This window comes from Camelus ferus, chromosome 9 (genome assembly GCF_009834535.1).
Source record: "Camelus ferus isolate YT-003-E chromosome 9, BCGSAC_Cfer_1.0, whole genome shotgun sequence".
In the NCBI taxonomy this organism is placed as follows: domain Eukaryota; kingdom Metazoa; phylum Chordata; class Mammalia; order Artiodactyla; family Camelidae; genus Camelus; species Camelus ferus.
The window spans coordinates 18,091,366-18,117,509 of NC_045704.1; the positions used below are offsets into that span (position 1 = coordinate 18,091,366).

Below are 26,144 nucleotides of genomic sequence, written 5' to 3' on the forward strand. Positions count from 1 at the left end.
CAGACATCTTGACACTTTACCCCTAATATAATAGCTCAGCAGGCATTTCTTAAGATGGACACTCACCTACAAACCACAAAACTATATCACATCTAAGAGAAACAAAAATTCCATAATATCATCTACTATCCAGTCTATATTCAAATTTCCCCAAGAATATCTTGTATAGAAGTTTTTCCCCCAAAATCAGGATCTAATGCAGATTCACATGCCTATTTGGTTTAATAATTAAATTTTACAGTATCTTTTATTCTGCAACATCCTCTCCCCTCCTCAACCCTAGCAATCCCTTCCTGTGTCTTCTTGAAATTGAATTTTTGGTTAGAACAACACAGTTGTGCTGTAGATATCTCATGTTCTGTATTTGTCTGATTGTGCTTGTGTTTAATTTGTTACTCTGTTCCCTATAAGCTGAGGTTGGGTCTAGACACTTGATGAGACTCAATTCATGCAATTTAACATGGAGGCTCCACCAGGAATGTTTGTACTTCCTAATGCATTTGTATCAGGTGCTACCCAGTGTCAGGGTATCCCACTACTGTGGATACAAAGTTTCACTACATGGTTAAGGTGGTGAGCACCACATTTCCACATCATAAAAGGACATTTCCCTCTTTGCAGTTAGCAAGTCATCTATGCATTGATGCTTTGGAAGCTATCAAGATTCTGTTCCCCACTAACTTTTCACCCTAAGGGTTGAGCATCCATTGATAATGGCTGCCTGACTCAGCAAGTCTGGTTAGCATTTCTGCTAGCTTACTTTGGTCCAGAGCTTTATTCACAAACAGTTCTTCCCAAAGCACCAGAGGAGTTAGCAGATGAGCTACTTGCAGGTAAGTCCCATTGTCAGTTTATGGGACAAGTATTAAATTCCCGTCTGCCTGCAGCCCACCCTGCATGTCTGCCCTTGAACTAAGAGCCTGTGCTATTACCACAACAGCCACTACTACTAACAAAAGGATATGTTACACACCATTCTGAGTACTTTGTACGAATTGTTCTAGTTAATCCTCAAAACAATCTTCTGAGCCAGACGCTGTTTCTCTTCTTTTAAAGGTAAGGAAACTGAGACCCTCCTAAGGGATTAAAACACTTGCCCAGGGTCACACAGCTACTCAGGAAATGGAGCCCAGGATGGGACTCCAGTGGCATCCCACCCCCACCCTCCTAGTCCCACTTGTAACCAAGATTGAGTCCAACCGCCCAGCATTTGCTGAATCTGATACGACCTTATTTTAATTTTCCTAACTGTCAAGAAGTAGGCTAAAAAGATCCCATTTAACATGCTTTGTGTGGCTCAAAGATGTCAAACATTTTTCCAAGGTCACACATCGAGTCAGAATTTGAACCTAGGCCTATCTGGCCTAGAGTGTAGGCCTCTGTTGGCGCTGGATTCGTACGAAGTTCAGTGCTGGGTTTGGCAGGTGCGTAGGCAGGTGTAAGGGGCCCGCGCCTCGAGAGACAAAAACCCCACCCCGCCACTATCCCACAGGACAAATAGTTACTCTACTTTCTCCCCCTCGCTAAGTCTCCGGGACATGCGCCCTGAAGCCAACTTCTCTCTTCGAAACGGCCCCCTATAGGCCCCGCCCATCACCGTCTAGGACCAATCCCTGGGTGGAGGGCGGAGCCACCACGAAAGTGGGCGGTAGCTAAAGGGAGTCAGGAGCCTGGAGTCGTGCGCCGAAGTCAGAACTGCGTCTCTCGACCCAGGTGCCGGTTGCTGAAGGAGAGTGAGCGAGCAATGCTGCCGCCACCGCTTCCTGATTGGCTGCGGGTGGCTCCCTCTTCGTTCTGATTGGCAACTGGTGAGCTGGGTATGTAAATGAAGGGAAGAGGCCTGGGGAAAGTAGAGGTACTGGCCACGGGGTCCTTTAGCAGGTTCGATCCCCGGGTCCGGCAGGTGCGCGCCAGGGCTGCCCGGGATCGAGACGCGCGGGCCTCTATGTGCCGCCCGCCCCGGCCGGGCCGGGTGAATCACACCGCAGCCGGGGAAGGGGGCGGAGGCGCCGGCTCCCTGGCTCCGGCTGCGTGACTCACCCGCCCCCGCCGCCGCCGCAGCCGCTTCGGGAGGAGTCGCCTCCACTGCCTTCCGGAAGTGAGCGGAGGCCAAGAGGGCAGAACAGCCCTCCGGGGATCCCGGCCCTCAAGTTCCCGAGCGGCAGGCAAGAACGACCGCGTCCCGCCGGGCAGTGTAAAGGGTCCCTGGGTTTGAGGAGCCGGAATCCCCGGGGGAAAGACGGCCTGGCGCCGCTAGGGGGCGCCGGGACCAGGGGGCGGAGTCGGGGGTGGGGGCTGAATTCCTGTGGTTCCGGACTCCCGGGTCGGCTAGGAAGGAGGGGAGACCCAGTTTTGAGTAGTGTGAAGGGTCACTCCAAATGTCCTACTGGGCAAGGGTCTAGGTACTGTACCCTGCAGGCTGTCTGTTTTTTAAAAAGCAGATTGGGCCAGGGGCACCCTCCCCGGGAAAAGTGGGTCCTCAAACTTCTCTCATTGACCTCCGTGCCCATCAGGATTTTCCGGCAAGCTCTGTCCACTCTGCTTCGCAAATAAATCCTAAAATCCAACTTCCTTCCACGTCCACTACTATTTTATACTCCCAAGTCTCCACCATCGCCCACCCCAGAGTGCAGTAGCCTCAGAATGGACTCCCCACCTTCCCAACAACCTTCCCCACTTCCTCGTAACAGCCAAGGGGATATTCTGGAAACCTAACCAGTCCACAACACCGCATTCCTTCCTGCTTAAAATCCAAGTTCCTTGCCTCTGCCTACTCTCAAACTTGCCCCCTCACCCCATACTGTGTCGCTCTGCGCACTGACCATGGAGTCTTTTTTCAGTTCAAGCTCATCCAGCCTCTAGGTCTCTTTGCCTTTGCCGTCGTTCTTTATTCCCAGAATGCCTCCCCCCGGTTCCTCCAGGGCTGATTCCTTCTCGTACTTGAGGGCTCATTTCAAATGTCACCTCCTCAGAGGAGCCTTCCCTAACGACTCTCCAGAACCTTTTAGTATCTTCCTAGCACCATCTGTACATTTCCTGTATTTGTTTATTTATTTATTGTCTGATACAATTAGACAGTCAATAAATATTAGATTAAACCATATGAAACAGCTGCTTTTGTAGGTTAAAAAAAGGTTAAATATTGGACATTTCACATGGTTCATTGAAGAAATAAATAATCATAGTTATTATGAATAATACTTATTCATAGGAGTAATTGCTATGTGCCAGACACCATTGTAAAGTGCTTTTTGTATATTATCTCATTTATTCCTTAAAACAACTTTATGAAATAGATACAATTATCATTCAGCTCTCAAAGTTTCCCTAAGAAAGCCTAGGCTCAGAGAGGCTAAGTGATTTGCCCAAGATCACACAGGCATGAGAACTTCACATTGGCTTTCCATAACTGAATGACTTCTCCCTCCCCACAGATGATGCTGAGCAAGGGCCTGAAGCGCAAGCGGGAGGAGGAGGAGGAGGAGAAGGAAGCCCTGGCAGTTGACGCCTGGTGGCTGGAACCTGGCCACCCAGCAGTGGCACAAGCACCCCCGGCTGTGGCCTCCAGTTCCCTCTTTGACCTTTCAGTGCTCAAGCTCCACCACAGCCTGCGGCAGAGTGAGCCAGACCTGCGGCACCTGGTGCTGGTAGTGAACACACTGCGGCGAATCCAGGCATCCATGGCACCAGCAGCTGCCCTGCCGCCTGCGCCCAGCCCACCTACAGCCCCTGGCATAGCTGATAATCTGCTGGCCAGCTCGGACGCCGCCCTCTCAGCCTCCATGGCCAGCCTCCTGGAGGACCTCAGCCATATTGAGGGCCTGAGCCAGGCCCCCCAACCCTTGGTAGACGAGGGGCCGCCAGGCCGCCCCAGTGGGGCAGCCCCACCCAGCCTGGGTGCCTTGGACCTGCTGGGCCCAGCCACTGGCTGTCTGCTGGACGATGGGCTTGAGGGCCTATTCGAGGACATTGACACCTCCATGTATGACAGTGAATTTTGGGCACCAGTCTCTGAGGGCCACAAATCCAGCCCTGAGGATGGGCCAGGCAAGGAGGAAGCTCCAGAGCTGGATGAGGCCGAGCTGGACTACCTCATGGACGTGCTGGTGGGCACACAGGCACTGGAGCGGCCACCAGGGCCGGGGCGCTGACCCCCAGGGCTGGGATGTTGATCTTCTGTCCAAACTGAGCCTGATGGCTGGAGCAACTCTCCTTGGAAAGACATAGCTAGCTTCCCTAGAGAGGGGCTTTGGAGAGAAAGAATCCAGTCCTGGGCAATTTCACCTCCGACCTCTTGTCTCTGGCTGATGGGGGCAGTCTGGGATTGGCCCTCATGATGAAATGACAGGGCCTGGTGGCTGGAATGGGATTGGACCAGGCCCAGTGCTGAATCCCTGGGGGTCATAGCCTGGTATACACTTTTCCTGATGTACGGAGAGACCCCAACCAGTTTTTTGAAATTAAAGCCAGTCCTGGGACGTCTCAAGTCTGTGTATTGCTGTTTCTGGGCTAAGGTGAGGGTGATATAATAACCTCTAACATTTATCCACCGGGTACTGTGCATCCAGCGTGGCTCTAAGCATTTGATGTGTGTTAATTCATTTAATCCTCTTAAGAAGATGGACATTATTATTATCCCCATTTTATTGTTGAGAAAGTTGAGGCTGCAAGAGGTCATCACTTGAGATAGGTTTCAAACTTTACTGCTTTTTGGTCTGAGAAGCAGTCCAGTTAGGTCTGGTAACTGGTCCTCTAGAAAACCCCCGGCATACACTCAACCAGGTTTCCCTGATGTGCCTGTGTGTATACATAGTGGTGGTGGTGGTGGTGGAGGAGAAGCCACAGGCCACTTTTTAAAAATGAAATCTAGTCCTTGCCTGGGGTGTACCTGTGTCTTGGGAGCTGGGTGTGGAGGCAAAAGGGAGCTTGAATTCAGAATGAGCCGGAAATAAAAGCACAAAGCTGAAGGCAAGATGGAGTCTCTCCAAGGAGCACTGAGAGCTAGCTCTCCAGGAAAATGGTGAAAAAAGGGAGACTCCAGCAAGTTTTAAAAAATAAAATCCACTCCGGGCCTCAAATCTCTCTTTGGGCAGGCAAGGGATAAGGCAGCTTAGAGGCTGATTCCGAAATAAAGCCACCAAGTTTGGTGGCCTGATGGAAAGGCAGGCGATCCTGCTTTCCTTCTAGAAGAAACTTAGGCCCCAGCGAGCTGGGGCCACCTGCCTGACAGCCTGGGTGATGGGGCCGGCCTGAGCGCCGGGTGTCTGCGCCGCCCCCGCCGTCCAGCCGCATTCCTGGCCCGGCAGGGAGGGGCCGCACACTCAGAGGCCTGGCACGGGACCCAGGCGGCGTCCTTCCTGGCGGCCGTGGGGGCAGGGCAGAGCCCGAGGTACTGGGCGGGGGGAGGGGCACGGTGAACGCTGCCTCGCGGGGGAGGGGGGTTAGAGGGAGGAGAAGAGGTTCAGACGGTGGGTGACCTGAGGGACTGGCGGGGCCTCGAATGCGGGAAACCCCGGCAAAGGGACATAAAAATTGTGGGGCCCCGGCGCCTCCACTCTGGCCGGAAGCTTCAGGGAGGCTGAAGCCGGGGTGGAACTGGGGAGGGGGGAGCGGGGGCGGGGGAAGGCGGGCAACTGCGGCCAGCCCCTCGGGCCTGGAAGGGGCGGGCAGAATGAAGCTTCCTGGAGGAGCAGAGGAAGTCGTGCCCATTTCTGGAAGTGGCTGAGGTGGCCCGGGGAGGGGAGTGAAAATGGCCCAAAGGGAGCTGGTGCCCAGGCTGAGGGGCTTCTGGGTGCCTGATTCCAAAACCTAGTGACTCCAGACGCTGGGCAATGGGACTCAGACTCGATTTTGACCCAGACCCGGACCTTGGGAGTTTGGGCTGAGCTCAGCAATGCCCCCTGGTGTCTAGTCTTGGGGTCTGTCATGCCATCGTCTTAGAGTCCCTAGAGATCTGACCAGTGGTCAAGGAGTCCCCTGTGTGGGCTCAACAATGCCTTCTGTTCATAACACCCTGAAGACCTGTTTCTGATGTCTCTGGGTGCCAAACTGGAGGATAACCTGTGATACCTATTGAAGCAGACAGCTTACCCATCTGTCAACGACGCTCCCATCTGCCCCTGTGCCTGTTGGGCCAGCAATGTTCCCCTTTTCCCAGAACCTCTGCGTACAGTTGCAGGGCTTGTGCACTGCGCATAGGCTCCGTATTTAGGGGACTACCACACGTCTTAGGCATCATGCATTTCCATATTTATTACAACAGTTTCCCAGCAGATGGAGGTCAAGTGCCTTGGGGAAGGGGCATGCCTTTTGCACAAAAGCACCATATGGGCTTGATCAGCACTGGTTCCCCACCACCACCAGTGCCCTTAGGTTTATGAACAGCCAGTGCCTGAAGACCTGCCCCATTTTCCTCATGTCTGACCCCCGGGACAATTGTGCAGGCTCCCTGGCTCTGGTGTGCCCCTCCGCCCTCAGGCTCAACCCCAGGAGGCCAGGCTACCTCAGCCAGCAGATTCCAGGGCCCACACCATTCCTAACTGAGCTGCCAGCCCTGGTGCTGCTACTGCTTTTCACAGAGCCTCTCTGTGTTCCCATTACGACACTCGCCAGGCTAGCTCCTCTCCATGGGCATTCACAGGGACCATCACACAAACACTTCTCTCCTCCATCACCTGGGAGAGATGTCCTTGGTCTTCTCCCTCCTTCCTCCTTTCCTTCCCTCATTCAGCAAAGAATCATGGGTACCTACCCAAAGGCAAATCTGACCACATCTCTCCCCTGCTCTGGGCTCTCAGAGTTTATCCTGGTCCTCGGGGATCTGAACCCTCACCTTCCGCCCCTGTCCCATTCACTCATTCAGTGAACATTTACTGAACACCTGCGGTCTGCAGTCCTGGTGCGGAAACCTAATGACACTTAGTCAATGATTATTGACTCAATAAAGAGAGATTGTGTTGAAAGCCAGACCACCTGCATTTGAACCTCTGCTTTGCCATTCTGTGGCTGTGTGACTCTTGGCCAGATACTTAATTTCTCTGGGCCTCAGGGTCCTCATCTGTAAGCTGGGACAGTAACAGTATCCACCTCAGAGGGTTGTTGTTCTGAGGGGAGAGTGTTCTAGGCAGAGGGAACAGCAGGTGCAAGAGTTAGGAAGTGAGGGATCCTACAATCTTTTCAGGGATCTGTAAGCTGCTGGGTTTGATTGGAAAGAGAGAAACTGCAGTAAGGGAAGTGATGGAGCTGGAGGGGTTGGCAGGGGCCAGGGCACACAAGGATGGGGACTTTCCTCTGAAGGCAGTAGGGTAAAGGAATCTAGAAGTAAATGGGTCTCTCTGGCTGCCATGTGGATGTGGTGGTGAGAGGGTGAGACTGGAGGCCAGGAGCCCAGAGGGGAGGCCAGGGAGGGACAGAGCAGCCTTGAAGAGTGGAGGGGACATGAGAGATGCTGGAGAGGACAGGCTGTGGGGTGATGAGGTGCAGTGGAGGAGGGGCCTAGGACAAGACCCAGGGCTCTAGCCAGGGAGCTTGGGGATGGTGGGGCCATGTTGGGATGGTGGCCTGGAAGAGGAGCAGGTCTGGGGTTGACACCGAGGCCAGAAAGGGACACAGTGGGTGCCAGGGGCTGGGGGGACACCCAGGGGAAGGCATGTAGGCTGCTGGGCCCCTGGGACCGGGAGCTCAGTAGAGAGGACAGGGGGCAGGAACAGGTGTAAAGGACAGGGGTGAGGGAGATACCAGTTTCCCTGGGCTGCACTGGGTGGAAGCCGGTTCCTGCCCGGCTCCGACTGGGTGGGGAGAGGGTGGTCCCTGAGGAGAGCTTTCCATCTCCTTCCCCAGCCCTGCAGGATGTCCTGTGTTTATTGAGGTGGCTTTGGCCGGAACCGGGACACTGGTGCCACCCCCTAAACTCAGCTTCCCATGGCCACACCCCCTAGGGTGAGGACAAGCAAGAGAGAGAGAGACAGACAGAAAAAGAGAGAAACAGACACAGAGAGAATGAGACAGAGACACAGACAGAGAGAGAGACAAGGAATAAGGACACAGAGACACAGAGACAGAGAGGGAAACACATCATTCACCACAGAAAGCTCACAGCAAACTCGGAAAGGAAGCTTCCTGCACCTGCTAGAGGGCAGCTACAAAAAATGTACAGTTAACATCTTACTTCCTGACAAAAGACTGAATGCTTGTCCCCAAAGACTGGGAACCAGCAAGGATATCTGTCCTCTGATACACGGAGAGAGACAGGAGAGCCTGTAACAGCCTCCTTGTCTGTTGGACCCTGAGCAGGGAGGGGTGAATTTTCCTCCCGGCTCTAGCCTCGCCTGTAGTCAGACTCTTTCCCCCTCAAATACTTAAAACTCAGATCTGATTGTCCCTCCTGGAAGTACCCAAGGCTCTCAGGACAAAGTCTCAGCCCCTCCTCAGGGCCTTGCTGACTATGGCCCTCCCCACAGCTTCTCCTCACCCTGCAACCTACTCTCATTTATCCACCACCAGCATGAACTCTTATGTATCCTTCAGGTGCCAGCTCAAATGTTACCTCCTCCAAGAAGCCCTCCTTGCTCTTTCTGATAATATCAACGTGCCAGGCCCCTCTTATAGATCTGGTTCTGTTTCTCATAGCTCTTAGCTCAGTGTGTAATTACACTCTCGTTTTGTTGGTCGCTTCTTTAACGTCTGACCCCCCTTGGACTGTGAGTTCTGTGAAGGCACCGTCACAGTCACTGCTGTGTCCCCAGCACTGCCCAGCCCAGGGATGATTACAGCGGAGGTGTCTGTGAATAACTGGTGAATAAATGTATAAATGAGGAGATACAAAGGAAGGGGCATTTGTGGCCCTAGGGACACAGCCACGAGCAAGGACACAGTTCTCAGCTCATGGAAATTTCCTATGTGCTGAGCTCTGTCTGGATTCAGATCCTTTGCACAGGCTGTCCCTTCTGCCCATAAAGCTGTTCTACTCCCTCTTCGCTTGCCTGGTTCCTGTGGGCCACTCAATTCTCAGCTCACATGTCCCCTCCTCCAGGAAGCCTTCCCCGACCTCCCTTCCTCAGTTGAAGCAGCTACCTTTCCTGGGCTTCCCCAGCAAGGTCCTGACCTCTCTGCCTGAGATTCCCCCATCACAAACCTGGCCACTCTGAGTCTGGCTCCCTGTTGGACTGTGAAGTCTGTAAAAGCAGCCCCGGGCTATCTTGGTCACATTGTGTCCCCAGCACCATCCAGGTGCTCATTAACTGTTTGCTGACACTGGATGAAGTACTGCTCCCTCTCTGTGCTCTGATACTTTGCCCTTGTACCTCCCCCCCACCCCCTCCTGGAAGCCTCTTCCCTGCGTTTGTACCCAGCTCCTTCCTCCTCAGCTCTCCAGTTTGACTTCAGATGTCATCTCCTCCAGAAATCCTGTCCTGAACCTGCCCCCCCATACTGATTTAGCTCTGTCAGTGTCCCCAGTGCCCAGCCAAAGGCCTGCCATCAAGGGCCTGTGAATGTTGAATGAATAAATGAACAGATGAATGTTTGAATCAATCAATGAATGAGAGAGAGAGAGAGAGCCTACAATAGGGGGAAGTTCTCCTCAGGCCCATCAGCTGCCCTGACCACACTGTCCCTTCCACCCCTCCCAGGAGGAGGGTTCTGGCTGGGCTCCGGCCACACCCCAGCCCTTGCTGGCTGCCAGTCCTGGAAGGCAGTTTCCAGAGCTCAGCACATTCCTGCCTTCCCCGGTGGCTGAGAGTGGGCAGGGGGCATTTCAGAGAGAAGGGAGGAGTCCCCTAGCATTCTGGGATCCTGCCAACTAGTTCCTGGTCCCCTGTGCCCTCGGGAGTAGGCCCCAAATGCTCAGGAGGGGGATGGGGAGGGGGCCGCAGAGGGGCCAGCAGAGCGGATGTGAGGGGCGAGGGTGCCGACTGAGGTGAGGGCCTGGTGGCTGCACCAGGCTAGACAATGGGGCAGAAGCTGCTGACGTGCATTTTGGGGGTAATCCCCAACCTCATCCCAGCCCCGGCCCCAGGCCCCGACTCAGAGAGCCAGGAGCATCCGAGGCAGCGGCCTGGCGGGTGTGAGGGGCATGTGGGGGTACTTGTGCTCCCTGTGCCGCCCCCCGGGGTCTGGTGAGTCAGGGCAGGCTGGGGGCTGGGGGCCAGGGGATCAGGGTGAGGCCTGGTGGCCTTGGTTTGGGAGTTGGGCAGGTCTGGGTTCAAATCCTGGTGCTACCAATTACGTGCTATGGGAGTCCTTGGGTGTCATTACCCTCTCTGAGCCTCCTTATCTGTTATATGAAGGGGACAGAAGAGTGTTGCAGGGTCTCTGGGGTCCAACAGAACTGGAGTTGGACCCCAGCTCCACCACCTTCTGTCTGTGTAGCTAAAAACTGGACATAATCTTTCTCTCTTGCATCCTTAATTCCCAGAGCCGAGCTTTGGGGGCCCAGCACAGTATTTAGTATGTGATAGGTGTCCCCCAAAATGCAACTTCATTAAACAGAGAAGTGGGGCTCCTCTGTGCCCAGTCTCACTCAGGCCAAAAGTCCTCTGACAAGTCTAGCTGGCTCTCTAATTTGTGTGAATAATACAAAATAGTATGAGTAGCATTCACTCTGTGCCAGGTGCTTTTTAAAGATTTTAGCCTCTTAACTCATTTTATCTTCACAACAAACCCATGAGGTGGGCACTTTTACCCTCCCTGTTTTAGAAATGAAAAAACAGACCCAGAAAGATGCTGTGACTTGCCGAAGGTCACACAGCTAGGACATGGCTGAGCTGGGATTTGAACCCAAACTGATGGGGAGAGGGAGTGGAAGGAGTTTATTTTAGGGGCCCCAGGAACCAGTAGGGCCACACCTGGGTCTGGAAACAAGGAGATAGTGCTGGTGGGGTGAGTCTCGAAGTGGCACCTGCAAGTGCAGATCCCAGGAGTGTGGGGTTCCTGGTGGAGGTCTCAGCCCAGGCACAGGAGCAGCGGCTGTCTCAGCTTCTCTTCTGTGGCTCCCACCCTCTTGCGAGTGGATGTAGCTAGGAGAGGGGGATGTTTGTTTCCCCACCACCCACTCCCTGGTGATGTCATGCCTCGGCAGCCAATGGCTGGGGTCTCCCCCTCCTCCCCCTCCCCGTTCCTTTTCCCCCCCAGCCTGGGGCTGGGGCTGAGCAGACGGACGGGGAGCTCTCGAGGTGTCTGGAGGCCCAGTGGTAAGAGATCAGCTGGCCAGTTCCCTTCCTGGCCAGGCTGAGAAGCCGCTGAAATGAGACCCAGGATCCTGGGAGGTGCTGGGAGGCTGCCTGGGGCTCAGGAGGCAGAGTTGGGTAGGAGTTAAAGGCACAGACTTTGGAGCCAGACCCTGGATTCAAATCCCAACATTCTTCTCTTTCTGACTATGTAGCCTTGGGCAAGATCCTTCACCCTTTGTGCCTTTGCTTTCCCATCTATAAAATGGGCTGATGGAGGCTACCTCACAGGGCTGATGCGAGACTAAGTGGTTGCTGCTTGGAGAGAGCTGGGGCAGGATGCCTACGGTGGGACAGGCTTTTTTTGATCTGTGGACTAAAGTGCTGGGGAGACAACGCTGATTCTATTGGTAGGAGGCTGGTGCTCGAGCTGGATTTTGTCCCTCACACAAAGGTCCTCTTGGGTAGAGGAGAAAGTGGGGCCACTGTGAGCAAAGGCTGGGCATGAGACACTTTGAGATGCATAGACCCCCCGACTCTTGCTGTCAGAGATTACTTCCTATTACTTGAGCACTTACTATATACTGGGAATATTCTAAGCACCTGCTATTATCTCTCAAATCCTCAAAGCCACTCTTGTTGGCTCCATTTTACAGATGAAGAAACTGAGACACTGAGAAGTTAAATATCTTGCCTGAGTATTCACACTTGAGAAGTGCTGAAGAAGGGACTCACTGAGGCAGCTGGAGGCCACTGCCAAAAACCTCCCCCTCCTCAGATCATGTCTAGGGGCCCAGATGAGTCAGATCAACACCCCCTCCCATCACTAAGAGCACCAGATCACTGGTGATTCGGGGGCTGAGGCTCTGAGTGGGGAGAATTCCTAAATGAGGTTGGCGCCAGCCATGGGGGAAAGACAGTGCAGTGAGGCAAAGTTGGGGGAGTCCTCAGCAGGCTGAGCTCTGCTGAAGGGCCCAAGGCACAAATGACAACCCTTCACCGCAGACATCCTGAAGGGTGTGGGTGACATCTTAAGCAGGCATCTAAGTTGTGCCCTCCCCAGAGAGGTGTTTAAGTGTTTAATGAGTCAAGACAGGGAAGGATCTTTGCACATAGTAAGTGCTCAAGAAATGGGGACTTTCAGAATTCTGGAAGCTCAGGAATATACCAGGACAGAGCCAAGAAATAGGCTGTTGGGCTCTGGAGGGTCCCGCCTGGCCTTGATTCACCAGGGAGGCCCCATTAGATCTTCCTCTAAAACAAATCAGGAACCATCCCCCACCCTGGGCACCTCTCCCCACCCCTCCTTCCCCTGCCTAGTGGGACAGGCAGAGCTGGGAACACAGAGTTCCCGGGGTTCGGGGCGGGGGGCTTCCTTCCGAAGCTGCCCCCACCCCACCCCACCCGACTCCACCCCAGGAGCTGGGTACGTCTCTCAGGAAGGGCACAGTTGGGCTAAATATAACCTGGGCTGGGCAGCTGTCCCGGGCAGGGATGAAGAAGGAGGTCACTCTCTCTTGCCCCCACCCCGGGTTAGACTTCCTGTGCCACCCTCTGGGTGTGACCCTCTCTGGCCTGTCCTGGAACAGGGAGCTTGTGGCCCAGGAAATCCTCCCCTGCACCTCCACCAACTCCTACAAGTACCAGACTTCTCTCACCCCCAGCTCAGGATGCTACACTGTGCCAGGGACTCAGCTTTTCAGACCTAGGTTCAAGTCCTGACTCGGTCACTGTGATACTCTGAACCTTCATTTACTCATCAGTAAAATGGGGTACTATGAGGCCACATCTATAAAGTGCCACCTGGCCTCAGGTTGGCACCAAGGAGGTCCCTCTAAAAATGCCTGTTTATGGCACCTTCTGCCCAGCCCAACTCCTGCCCTGGCTATTTTGCTGTTTGGGGCTCCTGCAGTGCTCAAAGCCGCCAAAGCAAGTTAAGGTGCAAAGTTGGGGTCAAGGGCATGGGTCCTAGCTGTGTAATCCCAGACAGGTCACCTCCCCTCTCTGAGCCTATTTCCAACCCTAAAACAGCCACCACATCCATTGTGATTTTGGGGCTTAATGGTGCCAGCATAGGGCCCAGTTCAGAGGAAATACCCCAGATGTGGGAGCCAACCCTATATGGAGGGGCTGGGGGCTCATAGAGGAGGCCAGGGAAGGACACGAAGACCAGGACCGCTAGGAGAGCCAGAGAGGCACCCTCTGACAATGGTGGGGGGCAGGCAACTAGTGGAGTGGGTATGGCTGGAGCATTGAGGGGGTCCCTGTGTCCTCTTTCCTGGCCCATGGTGGGCTATGAAGGGCCATTGTGCAGCCGGGGATGGGTGGGCAGCGGCGGAATGTGACTGGGCACAGCAGATGGGCCATTGTTTGAGGGAATGTGCCGCGTGAGGCCTGACCTTTCTCTGTGGATTCGGGGTTGGCGGGTTGGCATGCCCCGTGGGGGCCGGGAGGACAAGGCCAGAGACCAGGAAGTAGGTAGCGGAGAGAGACAGTCTCCATTCTCTTTCCCCCAGAAGGACCTGTTGGAGGGGCTGAACCCGAATCCAGCTCTGCCTCCTTCTCTCTATGCTGTGTGACCTTGAGCAAGGTTCTTGGCCTCTCTGAGGGGCTAGGGTTTTCTGCGTTGGGGTGGAAATTGAAAGTCTTAGCACAGGACTGGCAAAGAGTCACCACTCAATGCACATTAGATATTATTATCCATGTAAGTGGCTGGAGCTTTCAGACAAGTTCAAGTCCTGGCTTGGCCATTTGTGACCCAGGCAAGTGACTGCCCTTCTTGTAGCCTCAGGTGTCTCTGTAATGGGCTCAATTGTGGTATTGACCTCACAAGGGTGTTCTGAGGACCACATGCCATGACCTTTGTGGGATGTTCGACACAAGATCAGCACCACAGGATGTTCTTAGTAATAATCGTATCAAGCAGTTACGAAGCGCCTGCCCTGTGCCTGGCCCTTTATATTTACAGATGCACTTGGCCCTCCGAGCAGCACAGTAAGGTGGGTGCTCTCATTCTCCCCTTTTTATTTATTTATTTATTTATTTATTTATTTATTTATTTATTTATTTATTTATTTATTTATTCGTTCATTCATTCATCCATACATCCATCCATCCATTCATTCGAGTTTTCTTTTGTTTGTTTGTTAGTAGAAGTACTGGGGATTGAACTCAGGACCCTGTGCTTGTTAAACATGCCTTCTACCACTGAGCTCTACCCTCTTTCGCCTCCCCACTTTATAGATGAGGAAACTGAGGCACAGAGAGGTGAGGTGTTTTGCTCACAGGGAGTACATGGCAGTGATTATAATGATTTCATAGTGAATTTGGCCCCCTGGGTCAGCCGAGGTTGTTGGTGTTGGGGCTTGCTGTCAGACAGGCCTAGGAGTCAGTTCTGGCTATGAGGTTTGTGGTCCAGCCGTGTCACCTTGGATAAAGGTCTTCTGAGCCTCCGTTTCCCTACATGCGCTATAGGGATAGAGCACTGACAGAGTGCAGGAAGGGTCAGGCACTCAGGAAGCCAGCAGCGGGGTCAGCTGACAGTAATGCTCACATTATTCTTCTTAGAGCCCGGGATCCAGGAGGCCCAAGGAGCTGGAGGTGACCCTGAGGTGAGCACTGGCTGGTGCCACATGCCCCTCCCTACCCCTCCCGGGCCCACCTGGAGCCTCACGACCTGGTCTCTCCCTGGCAGGCAGCAAGACCCCAGAGGAAGGGCACCAGGCCCACAGACGACTGTGCGGCATCCCAGGCTGGGCTCCGGTTAGGAGGGGGTGCTGGTGCCCAGGCAGCGGTGAGAGGACAGCTGGGATGGGGGGGCCCTTCTCCCTTTCTCATACCCACCATGACCTCTCCCTTGAAGCCTGGCCTTTTCCCCTCATGCTCTCCTGGCCTCAAGCCTTCATCCCTGCCCCTGCAGGCTCAGAGGCAGCTGCTCCATGCAGAACTGAAGCTGGTCCTGCAGCAGAAGGGAGAGAGGAAGCAGGAGCCTGGGGCCCAGGTGACTCCCAGCAGTGCCATGGAGGCCAGGAGCCGGAGTGCTGAGGTGAGCACCCTACATGTACTGCAAGGGGGCCTTGTGGGACCTTGGTGGAGGGCACAGGCCGGGGAAGCAAGGAGATACTTCCTGACTTCTCTGTGCCTCAGTCTCCCCATCTGTGAAATGGAAATAGCAACAGGGCCTATTTTCTGGGTCACTGTGAGGGGGAAAAATTAAAAATGTAAAGTATTTAACATAGTACCTGGCACAGAATAAGATTCAAAGAAGCTAATTCAGTGAGCATAATGGAATTTTATTAATAAGAAGCTAAAGAAAATAGAGTGGAAACCATTCATCAGAAGAAGCAGGATGGTGTAGGGGTTAAAGACATGGGCTTTGGACCCATGGGCTTAAATCCCAACCCTACCACTTCAGCTGTGCAGCCTTGAACAGATGACTTGATCTTTCTAACCCTCAGTTTCCCCATCGGTGAAATGGGCAATGGTCCCCAGCTCTGAGGGTGTTGAAGACTCACACTCTGTCATTGGCACAGGGACTGGTACCTAGGAAACTTCCTTGAATGTTAGCAGCTTTCACTATTATGGAGATAAAACACTAGCATTGATTGCATCCTACTAGACTCCAGGCACACAGTGGGTCTACTTTTACAGGAGCCAAGCTGAGGCTGAGGGGTGGCAAGCAGGGGGTAAAGTACAAGGAGGTCACTGCCTACAGGACAGCCTATGGTTTCTGAGGTCACAGACCTGAGGTTGAGGCCCCACTGTTTAAATTACTGTGTGGCATTAGGCAAGTCATTTCACTTTTCTGGACCTTTATGTCCTCCCTGTGATTGCCCAAGCTGTGGGGAGGATGAAATGAGATGGCACACATAAAATGCTTAGCCTAGGGCCTAAGACCAGTGCTGACACTCATGCTTCCCCTGCTGCCCCTACCGCAGCTCTTTCTACTCCTTCTCACCATGCTCTGCCCAACTCTCTCTAGTCCTGGGGCCACAGCTGTGGGGCATCTGACCAAACCCACTTTCCCCTCTCCAAGACCTTAGCTCAACCTCAGTCTGTGCCAGCCTCAATGCACTGCCCATTACAGCATCCCATAGCATCCCTGTTGCTTCAGGTCTCAGCTCACAATCAGAGACTCCTTGTATACACCCACGTTACCCAACTTTACAATAGGAAAGCAGGACCAGAGAGGGCAAAGTTCTCCCCCAGAGGCACGCAGCAGGTTGGGTTCCTAGATGGCTGTAGAACTGAGGTCTTTCACTGACTCTCCTGGGAAGCCAGGATGCAGACCCCACAGTGTGCTGCTGGACCAGGGCCAGGTCAGCACCATTTACAGTAAATACCAGGAATACCACGTCTGCTGGTCCACCACTCATTACCCACGCACCCCTCTCCACTGGATTCCCTGTCCCATGGGCGTTATGCAGGTCTTGGGGTCAGAGAGTCCACAAAAGGGCACAGTCTCACACACATTCAAGCCTTCAAGGAGGCCAGCCCCACCCCTACCCCTCCATACCGCACCACTTAATGGTCAGCCCTTTCTTCGGGACCCAATCCTCAATCCCACTCCTGTTCTACTATTAAAGCCCCTCTCGGTATCTCCTTTCAGTCCGGTCCTTAAGGCTATGGGCCCCCTCAGTACCTCCATGGATTCACTCTAGCCATACCCCTCTTTGGCCGCTCCTCACTGGCCACTGTCCTCCTCCATTCACCTGTGCTCTCCAAATCCTAACCCCGCCCTCTCGATATGGCCACGCCCCCTTGGAAAGCACAGCTTCGCCCTCACTATCAGGCCCACCTCTCAGTCACAACTCAGGTTCCCTCTGGCCTCCCTACCTCGTCCCTCCTTTACGACACTGCCCCTCGCCCCGCCCCTCCCAACAGCAGCCCTAGGATGCTCCCCAAAGTGTGGGTTCGCAAAGCCGTTGAACTCTTCCGAGGTCTCAGTGAACGAGTAGCCCTCGCGCCCTTTTAAAGGGGAGATGGCGGAAAGGGCGGGCCCGCACGACCAGTTTGAGCCGCGCCGAGGAGCCTGCGCCCTGAGGACCCGTTTAAGAGCGGCTTTTAATTGCGATGGCGGGTTCTGGGCGAGGTCGGGCCCTAGAGCCCCATGGCGATCCCCCGCCACCCTCCACAGGAGCTGAGGCGGGCAGAATTGGTGGAGATCATCGTGGAGACGGAGGCGCAGACTGGAGTCAGCGGCATCAACGTAGCTGGCGGGGGCAAAGAAGGAATCTTCATCCGCGACCTGCGCGAGGACTCGCCCGCCGCCAGGAGCCTCAGCCTACAGGAAGGTGGGCGGGGCGGGGCATGGGGCGGGGGATTCCTGCGGGGGCGGGGTTAGGAATCTGCCCTGGGTCGAGAGCGCAGCCGGGGATCAGGAGGCGGGATTAAGGGCTTGGGGCAGGGCTTTGTGTCAGCTTTGTGGTTGCTCTCAGCAGGGGCTCTGGAGGTTGTCTCAGTTTGACTCCCAGATCTGCATTTTACTATCTTGTGATCTTTCTATGCCTCGGTTTTCTCATCTCTAAAATGTGAGCAATTCTAGTACTTACCTCATAGGGTTATTATGTGGATTAAATGAGTCAGTATTTGAAAACACAGCTAGTAGCTAAGTGGTACATGGTAAACGCCGTGTTAAGTGCTAGTTATTGTTTTGTTGTTGGGGCTGAAGAATAGAGGCGGAGTTAACAACCTGGAGGGGGTGGGGAGGAGAACTTAGTAAGGGACGTTTTAGGTAACATGGATGAGGCTGATATGATTTATTCATTCATAACTATTTACTAAGTGCCTTCTATTTCTAGATATTATTCTGGGTGCTTGGGCTACTGCAGTGAACAAAACAGACAACACTCTCTGCACTTATGGAGCTTACATTCTAGTGGGGAGAGACATATTTAAGCAAAATATGTAAAATACATAATACATAGTAAATTAAAAAGCAGTATATGCTTACAGATGCCAGGATGGAAGCTGCATTTTTTAAAGCGTTTTTATTTGGGGGTGTTGGATGTGATTAGGTTTTTTTTTTAATGGAGGTACTGAAGATTGAATCCAGGACTTCGTACATGCTAAGCATGCACTCTGTTACTGAGCTGTAACCTCCCCCAGAAGCTGCATTTTCAAATAGGATGAGCCAGGAAGGGCAGAAAGGCATAGGAGGTAAAGGAATGAGCCGTGTGTCTATCTGGAAGAACAGATGCTAGCACAACTGCCCCAAGATGGGAGTGTGCCTGGCTTGTTGGAATAACAGCAAAGAAGCCAATATGGATGGAATAGAGTTAGTAGAAGAGTAGCATATGATATGAGGCCAGAGAGATAAGAGAAAGAGCAGTTTTTAGAGGGCTTTATCATGGTGAGAACTTTCAATTTTAGTCTGGGAGGTTTGTGAGCGGAGAAACGACATGAACTGACTGTGTTGAACTGTTGTATTAGAAGTTGACTGTTGTGGGGCAGGATGTGCAACAGGGTGACCAACAAAGAGGCTACTGTGATTATCCAGGTAAGAGATGGTGATGCTTGAGGCCAGAACAGTATTACTGGAGGTGAAGAGAAGATTTGGATTCTGGATGTAATTTGAAGGAAGAGAGTTCCAAGAATAGATATGGGGTGTAATGGACAGAGAGGGGTCAAGGAAGACCAGGAGTACAGTTTGGGTCTGTCAAATGACAGGTGGACACCAAGGTGGAAATGTAGAGGGATAGTTGAATATGTGAGTCTAGGATGGAGGGGGGAGTGGTGCGCTGGAGATGTACACTTGGGAGTTGTCAGCATATTTATAATCTTTAAACTTCTGAATCTGGATGAGCTTCCCAAAGGGATGAGTGTAGCATGTAGATGGAGAAAAGAAGAGGGCCAAGGCCAAAGCTCTGGGACTGTGTCTTTAAGCTGGTCTGGGAGATGCAGAAGAACCATCCCAGGAAGCTGAGAAGGAACCTCCAGGGAGATTCCAGGGGGTGTGACACCCTGAAAGCCAAGCCAAGCAAGTGATGGAGAGAAAGTGAAGCTGGGTCTCAAGTAGAGGTTCAAGCAGATGAAATCTGGGACTTGACCATGGGACTTAGTTACACAGAGGTCACTGCATGGGAACTTGAGAGGAGCAGTTCAAGGCTCTGGGAGGGAGTGTCAGAGATGTGATTAGAGAAGTGGAAACACTGCAGCTGGACAACTCAATGCATTTTGCCATTAAGGTGGACAGATAAATGAGGCAGGAGCTCCAGGAGGAGTGAGGTCCACACAACCTTTCTTATGGGAGAGAGAACAAGAAAGAATGGCATGTCGTAGAAGAGAATAATAAATTGATAATGTGGAGAGAGAAGGAAGAATTGCTGGAGTATGTCCCTGAGAAGGTAGTGGAGGGATTGACCCCTAGCTAGAAGTGGGGGCAGTTGATCCCTAGGAACAAGTGGAGAGTGGAGTAAATAGCCACAGGAACAGGGGGGTGAATAATGGGGTGGGAGCTTCTGGAAGTTATCTTTTTGTGGGGTGAGGTAATTAGGTTTACTTATTTACTTTTGATGGAGGTACTGGGATTGAACCCAAGACCTTGTGAATGCTAAGCATGCGCTCTACCATTGAGCTATACCCTCCTCCCTGGAAGTTATCTTCTGATTCTGTTCTCAATGAAACAAGCTAAGTTAGTATCAGAAATGTGAGGATAGGGGAGGGGAGTGAGAAGGGGAGGGGCGTGGCCTGAAGGGTCTGTGAAGGAGGCGGGGCTAAGGCAATGGGGCGTGGTTTTATTCTTAAGTGTCAGAACCTCAAACAGGGAGGAACTTTGAATCTCAATCCTGTGCTCGGGTATAGGCGGGGCCAAATCTTTGGGCGGTGCCTCGCTGTACTGGCTCCAGGGAAGTGGGGGCGGAACCAGGCCTGGGCGGAGCCAAGAGATGCCCACGCCCTGCCCACCTCCACCTGGCCTGCAGGGGACCAGCTGCTGAGCGCCCGCGTGTTCTTCGACAACTTCAAGTACGAGGACGCACTACGCCTGCTGCAATGCGCCGAACCTTACAAGGTTTCCTTCTGCCTGAAGCGCACTGTGCCCACTGGGGATCTGGCGCTGCGGCCTGGGACCGTGGCCGGCTACGAGATCAAGGGCCCTCGGGCCAAGGTGGCCAAGCTGGTACGCGTGCTTAGCCCGGTCCTGGCCCTGGACTGCCCCAGCAATCCCGTCTCTGCGCCGTGAGCCCCACTGCCCCACACCGTGGGCCAGCCTTGCCCTCTGTCTTGTCACTAACCTAGTGCTAATCCCACCCTCTGCCTCCTCTTCTTTGTTCCTAAACTCCTCCCTGGGGAGGGGGACCCACTCAGCCCAGATCAGAACCCTCACCAGGGGTCCTGAATCAGGGGACTCTGGACCAGAGAGGCCAGATTCAAGCCTGAGTGCTGCTCTCTTACTACTGAGTGACCCTGGACACGTTACTTTCCCTTCTTGGGCCTCAGTTTCCCTCTCTCTAAAATGAGGGTATGGGGGGAAATCCTGGATGAGGAGCTAGAAGTCTTGGGTTCCAGTTTCTACACTGCTGTTGATTGTTAGATTCTAAAGGAAAGTCTTTGCCTTCTAGGGGCAGTAATGGTGAAATGACAGGCAGAAAGTGGGGGATGGTGTTTGGGGGACAAGATGCTCAATCCAGCACACCCCCAGCATGGTACAATACCACGTGGGGCTCCCCCTGTCCACCCCAGGCCTCCCACTGTCCCACCGCCTCCCGCCTCTCTCCTCTCTCCCCAGAACATCCAGAGTCTGTCCCCTGTGAAGAAGAAGAAGATGGTGATGCCCGGGGCCCTGGGGGCCCCTGCAGACCTGGCCCCTGTTGACGTCGAATTCTCCTTTCCCAAGTTCTCCCGTCTGCGTCGAGGCCTCAAAGCTGAGGCTGTCAAGGGTCCTGTCCCAGCTGCCCCCACCCGCCGGCGCCTCCAGCTGCCTCGGCTGCGTGTCCGAGAAGTGGCCGAAGAGGCCCAGGCAGCTCGGCTGGCCGCCGCCGCTCCTCCCCCAAGGAAGGCCAAAGCAGAGGCTGAGGTGGCAGCAGGAGCACGTTTCACAGCTCCCCAGGTGGAGTTGGTTGCGCCCCGGCTCCCAGGTGCCGAGGTGGGTGTCCCCCAGGTCTCAGCCCCCGCAGCAGAGGCAGTCAGCGGCTTTGCCCTCCACTTGCCAACCCTTGGGCTAGGAGCCCCGGCTGCACCTGCCGTGGAGCTTGCAGCTGCAGGGATCCAGATCCCCCAAGTGGAGCTGCCCACCTTGCCCTCGCTACCGGCTCTGCCCACACTTCCCTGCCTGGAGACCCGGGAAGGGGCTGTGGCAGTGACAGTGCCCACCCTGGATGTGGCGGCTCCTACAGTGAGGGTGGACCTGGCCTTGCCTGGTGCAGAGGTGGAGGCCCGAGCAGAGGCTCCTGAGGTGGCCCTTAAGATGCCCCGCCTCAGTTTCCCCCGCTTTGGGGCTCGAGCAAAGGAAGTTGCTGAGGCCAAGGTGGCCAAGCCCAGCCCCGAGGCCAGGGTGAAGGGGCCAAAACTTCGAATGCCCACCTTTGGGCTTTCTCTCCTGGAACCCCGGCCCACTGCACCTGAAGCCGTTGAGAGCAAGCTGAAGTTGCCCACCATCAAGATGCCATCCTTTGGCATTGGGGTCTCACCGCCTGAGGTCAAGGTGCCCAAGGGACCTGAGGTGAAGCTCCCCAAGGCCCCGGACGTCAAGCTCCCAAAAATGCCAGAAGCAGCCCTTCCAGATGTGCGACTCCCAGAGGTGGAGCTCCCAAAAGTGTCAGAGATGAAACTCCCAAAGGTGCCGGAGATGGCTGTGCCGGATGTGAGGCTCCCAGAGGTGCAGCTGCCAAAAGTTCCTGAGATGAAACTCCCGAAGGTGCCTGAGGTGAAACTTCCAAAGGTGCCGGAGATGGCTGTACCTGATGTGCAGCTCCCAGAAGTGCAGCTCCCGAAAGTCCCGGAGATGAAACTGCCAAAAGTGCCCGAGATGAAATTCCCTGAAATGAAGCTCCCGAAGGTGCCTGAGATGGCTGTGCCGGATGTGCAGCTCCCAGAAGTGCAGCTCCCAAAAGTGCCGGAGATGAAACTGCCTAAAGTGCCCGAGATGGCTGTGCCAGAGGTGCGACTCCCGGAGGTGCAGCTGCCAAAAGTCTCAGAGATGAAACTCCCGACGGTTCCCGAGATGGCCGTGCCGGATGTGCATCTCCCAGAAGTGCAGCTCCCGAAAGTTCCTGAGATGAAACTCCCTGAGGTGAAACTCCCGAAGGTACCCGAGGTGGCTGTGCCAGAAGTGCGACTCCCAGAGGTGCAGCTGCCAAAAGTCTCAGAGATGAAACTCCCTGAGATGAAGCTTCCGGAGATCAGAACTCCCCAAGGTGCCCGAGATGGTCGTGCCGGATGTACACCTCCCAGAAGTGCAGCTCCCAAAGGTGTCAGAGATGCGATTGCCGGAAGTGCAGGCGCCGAAGGTCCCAGATGTGCAGCTGCCGAAGGCACCCGAGGTGAAGCTGCCCAAGCCTCCAGAGGTGCAGCTTAAAGCTGCCAGGGCAGAGCAGGCAGAGGGGATGGAATTTGGCTTCAAGATGCCCAAGATGACCATGCCCAAGCTAGGGAGAGCAGGGTCCCCACCGAGAGGCAAGCCAGGTGAGGCAGGGGCTGAGGTCTCAGGGAAGCTGGTGACACTTCCCTGTTTACAGCCAGAAGTGGACAGTGAGGCTCGTGTGAGTGTCCCCTCTCTCACACTGCCCTCAGTGGAACTAGATCTGCCAGGTGCCCTCAGCCTGGAGAGGCAGGTCCCAGTAGCCGAAGTGGGCAAGGTGGAGAGGGCAGAGGCCCCTGGGGTGGCAGCAGGGGTCAGCGAAATTGCTTTCCGGTTGCCATCTGTTGAGATTGTCACTCCACAGATGCCCACAGTGGAGGCTTGAGGAAGGGCCAGTAGAGGTCATGGAGATGAAAGTCAAGCACTCCTCCAAGTTCTCCCTGCCCAAGTTTGGACTCTCGGGGCCAAAGGTGACCAAGGCAGAGGCAGAGGGGGCTGGAAGAGCTGCCAAGAAGGTGTCCAAGTTCTCCATCTCACTCCCCAAGGCTAAGGTGGGAACCGAGGCAGAGGCCAAAGGGACAGGGGAGGCAGGCCTGCTGCCTGCCCTCGATCTGTCCATCCCACAGGTCAGCCTGGATGCCCATCTGCCCACTGGCAAGGTGGAGGTGGCAGGGGCCGATGTCAAGCTCAAGGGGCCCAGGTTTGCCCTGCCCAAGTTTGGGGTCAGAGGCCGGGACACCGAGGCAGGAGAACTAGTGCCAGGGGTGGCTGAGTTGGAGGGCAAGGGCAGAGGTTGGGATGGGAGGGTGAAGATGCCCAAACTGAAGATGCCCTCCTTTGGGCTGGCTCGAGGGAAGGAAGCGGAAATCCCAGGTGGGCGTGTCAGCCCTGGGGAAAAGCCAGAGTCCACGGCTGGGCAGCTTAAGATCCCTGAGGTGGAATTGGTCACCCTGGGGGCCCAGGAGGAAGGGGGGGCAGAAGAGGGTGTAGCTGTCAGTGGAGGACGGCTATCAGGCCTGCAGGTGTCCACAACCAGGCAGGTGGGCACTGAGGGCCAGGATGGGGGACTGAGAATGCCGCTGGGCATCTCCCTGCCCCAGGTGGAGCTGACTGGCTTTGGGGATGTTGGCTTAGGTACCACCCCAGGGCAGCAGGCCGAAAGTACAGCCCCTCCAGCAGAAGGGCACAGCAGGCTTCAAGGTCCAGGTGCCTCAGGTGACCTTGTCTCTACCTGGAGCCCAGGGGGCAGGTGGTGAACTATTGGTGGGCGAGGGTGTCTTCAAGATGCCCGCTGTGACAGTGCCCCAGCTTGAGCTGGATGTGGGACTGAACCGAGAGGCGCAGGTGGGTGAGGCAGCCACAGGTGAGGGTGGGCTGAGGCTGAAGATGCCCACACTGGGGGCTAAAGCTGGGGCTGGGGGAGGGGGGCCTGGGGACCAGCCCCCAGGGGCCGAGCGTACCTTCCACCTCTCACTGCCCGACGTGGAGATCTCACCGCCTGCAGTGGGCAGCCATGCCGAGTACCAGGTGGCAGAGGGTGAGGGGGATGCCGGACACAAACTCAAGGTGCGACTGCCCCGATTTGGCCTGGCTTGGGCCAAGGAGGGGGTTGAGGAGGGTGAGAAGGCCAAGAGCCCGAAACTCAGGCTGCCCCGTGTGGGCTTCAGCCAGAGTGAGGCAGTCACCAGGGAAGGCTCCCCCAGTCCCGAGGAGGAGGAAGAGGAAGGTGGTGGGGAAGGGGCCTCGGGGCGTCGAGGCCGCGTCCGAGTCCGATTGCCCCGCGTGGGCCTGGCTACCACTTCCAAGGCATCTCGGGGACAGGAGGGCGAGGCAGCCCCCAAGTCCCCTGGTGGGGAGAAGTCACCCAAGTTCCGCTTCCCCCGGGTGTCCCTAAGCCCCAAGACCCACAGCGGGAGCGGGGACCAGGAAGAGGGTGGATTCAGGGTCCGGATGCCCAGCGTGGGGTTTTCGGAGACAGGGCCTCCAGGCCCCACGAGGATGGAGGGGGCTCAGACAGCAGTCATCTGAAAGCCCTGGGCAGAGGGAGGCTCCCCTCCTGTTTCCCCCACCCCGACCCCTTGTTTTGTGTGTGAGATAACTAGCACTAACCCTCAGAGGGCTGGGAGGTGGGCGACTGACCAGGGCAGGGCGAGGAGGCCATGCCCAGCTCGTTGGCAGGACTGCCTGTATCTTGCCAAACCATGTGAATAAAATAATCCAGAGGTAGCGTTGGGTCAGGTCTCCTCTGTGAGTGTGTTTACTGGGGGGACGGGACAGTGGAGGGGGTGGGGGGGGCGAGTGCAGAGAGAGTCCCTAAGGAGGGGGGACTTGGCCTGAGGGGATCCTGTGCACAGGGAAGCAGGTCACCCCTGGTCTGAGGAGAATCAAGGAGGCCCTGGGCTGGGCCTGGTGGGAGGGACTGCCCTAGCCCTTCAGGATTCCCACGGGGTCCTCTGAGCCGGGAAGTTCCCCAGCAGAGCACAGCTGTAGGACCCCTCTGCCCGGGACTCTGCCTGTCATGGGTGACCCACTCCTGCCAGGATTACCCCAGGATCCCTAAGAGAGCGGCATACAATTGCTCCGTACCTGCCCTCTGCTGGCCGCCTCGTCACCTCCAAGAGCACTTCTGCATTCTGGCCCATCCCTTTCCTGTCTGGCTGGTTGGACTGCCCGGTTCACCCCAGCCCCACCCAGGAAGGCCCCTCCTGATCCCCTCTCCAGGATCACGGGGTCAGAACCTCCACCCCAGACCCCCGGCTGCCTTTTGGGACTAAGTCCCAGGGTCTGCAGCTCCTATTGGGGCTGGGACTCAGTCCCCAGGGACCCATCCCCACTCAGAATCTAAGCCCCAGCATCCCCCATGTCTCTCTGAGATGCCCTAGACAAGCTCTCTAGTCCCACATCTCCTCTGAGGCCCCTGATAGCTTCCCCTCCACTCCTCATCACATCTCCACCTTCCCGCTCTAAAGGGTGGAGGGCTGTGCCCTGAGAGGTCACAGATGCCCCACTTACTCCAGCACCTTCTCCCTTCAAGCCGGCCCCCCTTGGGTCACTCCTGCACCACATGTTCCTCTTTATCCCTACCAAACATGGCAGGAGTGACCTACATTCCTCGTGTCCACCCTCTGCCCAGGCTCCCAGCATTTGGGCTTTTCCTCTCACCACCGCTGATCAGTCCGTGGGCTCGATGAGCTCTCAGGGCTTCTCTCTCATGTGTCCTGACTTCTCAGGGCTCCTTCCTCCTTCCAAAACTCTCTCTTCTCTCTCTTCCCTCCTCTCTCCCCCTCACACCCCTTAGGCCCTCAGGGCTCCTCCCAGGCCCTCCACACCCACACCCTCCCTGGGTCATGTCACCCTCCCCATGGCTCCCAGACCTCATTTCTGTGCTGACAGTTCCCAAATTCCCTCCTGGGTCCACAGGGGCATCCAGTGGCCTCTGCACACACCCCCTGATGTCTCCT

At 55.2% G+C, this 26,144-nt stretch overlaps 2 protein-coding genes across 4 annotated transcripts; both read left to right on the forward strand.

Moving 5' to 3' along the window:
* The first annotated feature begins 1,659 nt into the window (after nucleotides 1–1,659).
* SERTAD1 (SERTA domain containing 1) lies at nucleotides 1,660–4,486 on the forward strand. Of its 3 annotated transcripts, none has more exons than XM_006177921.3 (2): nucleotides 1,660–1,817; nucleotides 3,435–4,486. In XM_006177921.3, the coding sequence occupies exon 2, from the start codon at nucleotides 3,435–3,437 to the stop codon at nucleotides 4,149–4,151; it is 717 nt and encodes a 238-aa protein (XP_006177983.2). In that variant the 5' UTR covers nucleotides 1,660–1,817; the 3' UTR covers nucleotides 4,152–4,486. The 3 variants fall into 3 exon arrangements, with proteins under 3 accessions (XP_006177983.2, XP_014408979.1, XP_032341913.1); XM_014553493.2 differs by having other exon boundaries at nucleotides 1,663–1,808; XM_032486022.1 differs by lacking the exon at nucleotides 1,660–1,817 and adding an exon at nucleotides 1,933–2,165.
* An 887-nt stretch (nucleotides 4,487–5,373) lies between these two features.
* PRX (periaxin) lies at nucleotides 5,374–25,785 on the forward strand. Its single transcript, XM_032486023.1, is given in 10 exon segments — nucleotides 5,374–5,389; nucleotides 14,733–14,776; nucleotides 14,860–14,958; nucleotides 15,085–15,210; nucleotides 17,302–17,458; nucleotides 20,087–20,283; nucleotides 20,893–22,509; nucleotides 22,511–23,062; nucleotides 23,064–23,864; nucleotides 23,866–25,785. Coding segments are annotated over 7 exon segments (4,197 nt in total). The 5' UTR covers nucleotides 5,374–5,389; nucleotides 14,733–14,776; nucleotides 14,860–14,958; nucleotides 15,085–15,183; the 3' UTR covers nucleotides 24,712–25,785.
* Nucleotides 25,786–26,144: the final 359 nt, after the last annotated feature.

Bases quoted from the DNA above. Each gene is read 5' to 3' on its own strand.
- SERTAD1 (XM_006177921.3), top strand. From the start codon at position 3,435: ATGATGCTGAGCAAGGGCCTGAAGCGCAAGCGGGAGGAGGAGGAGGAG.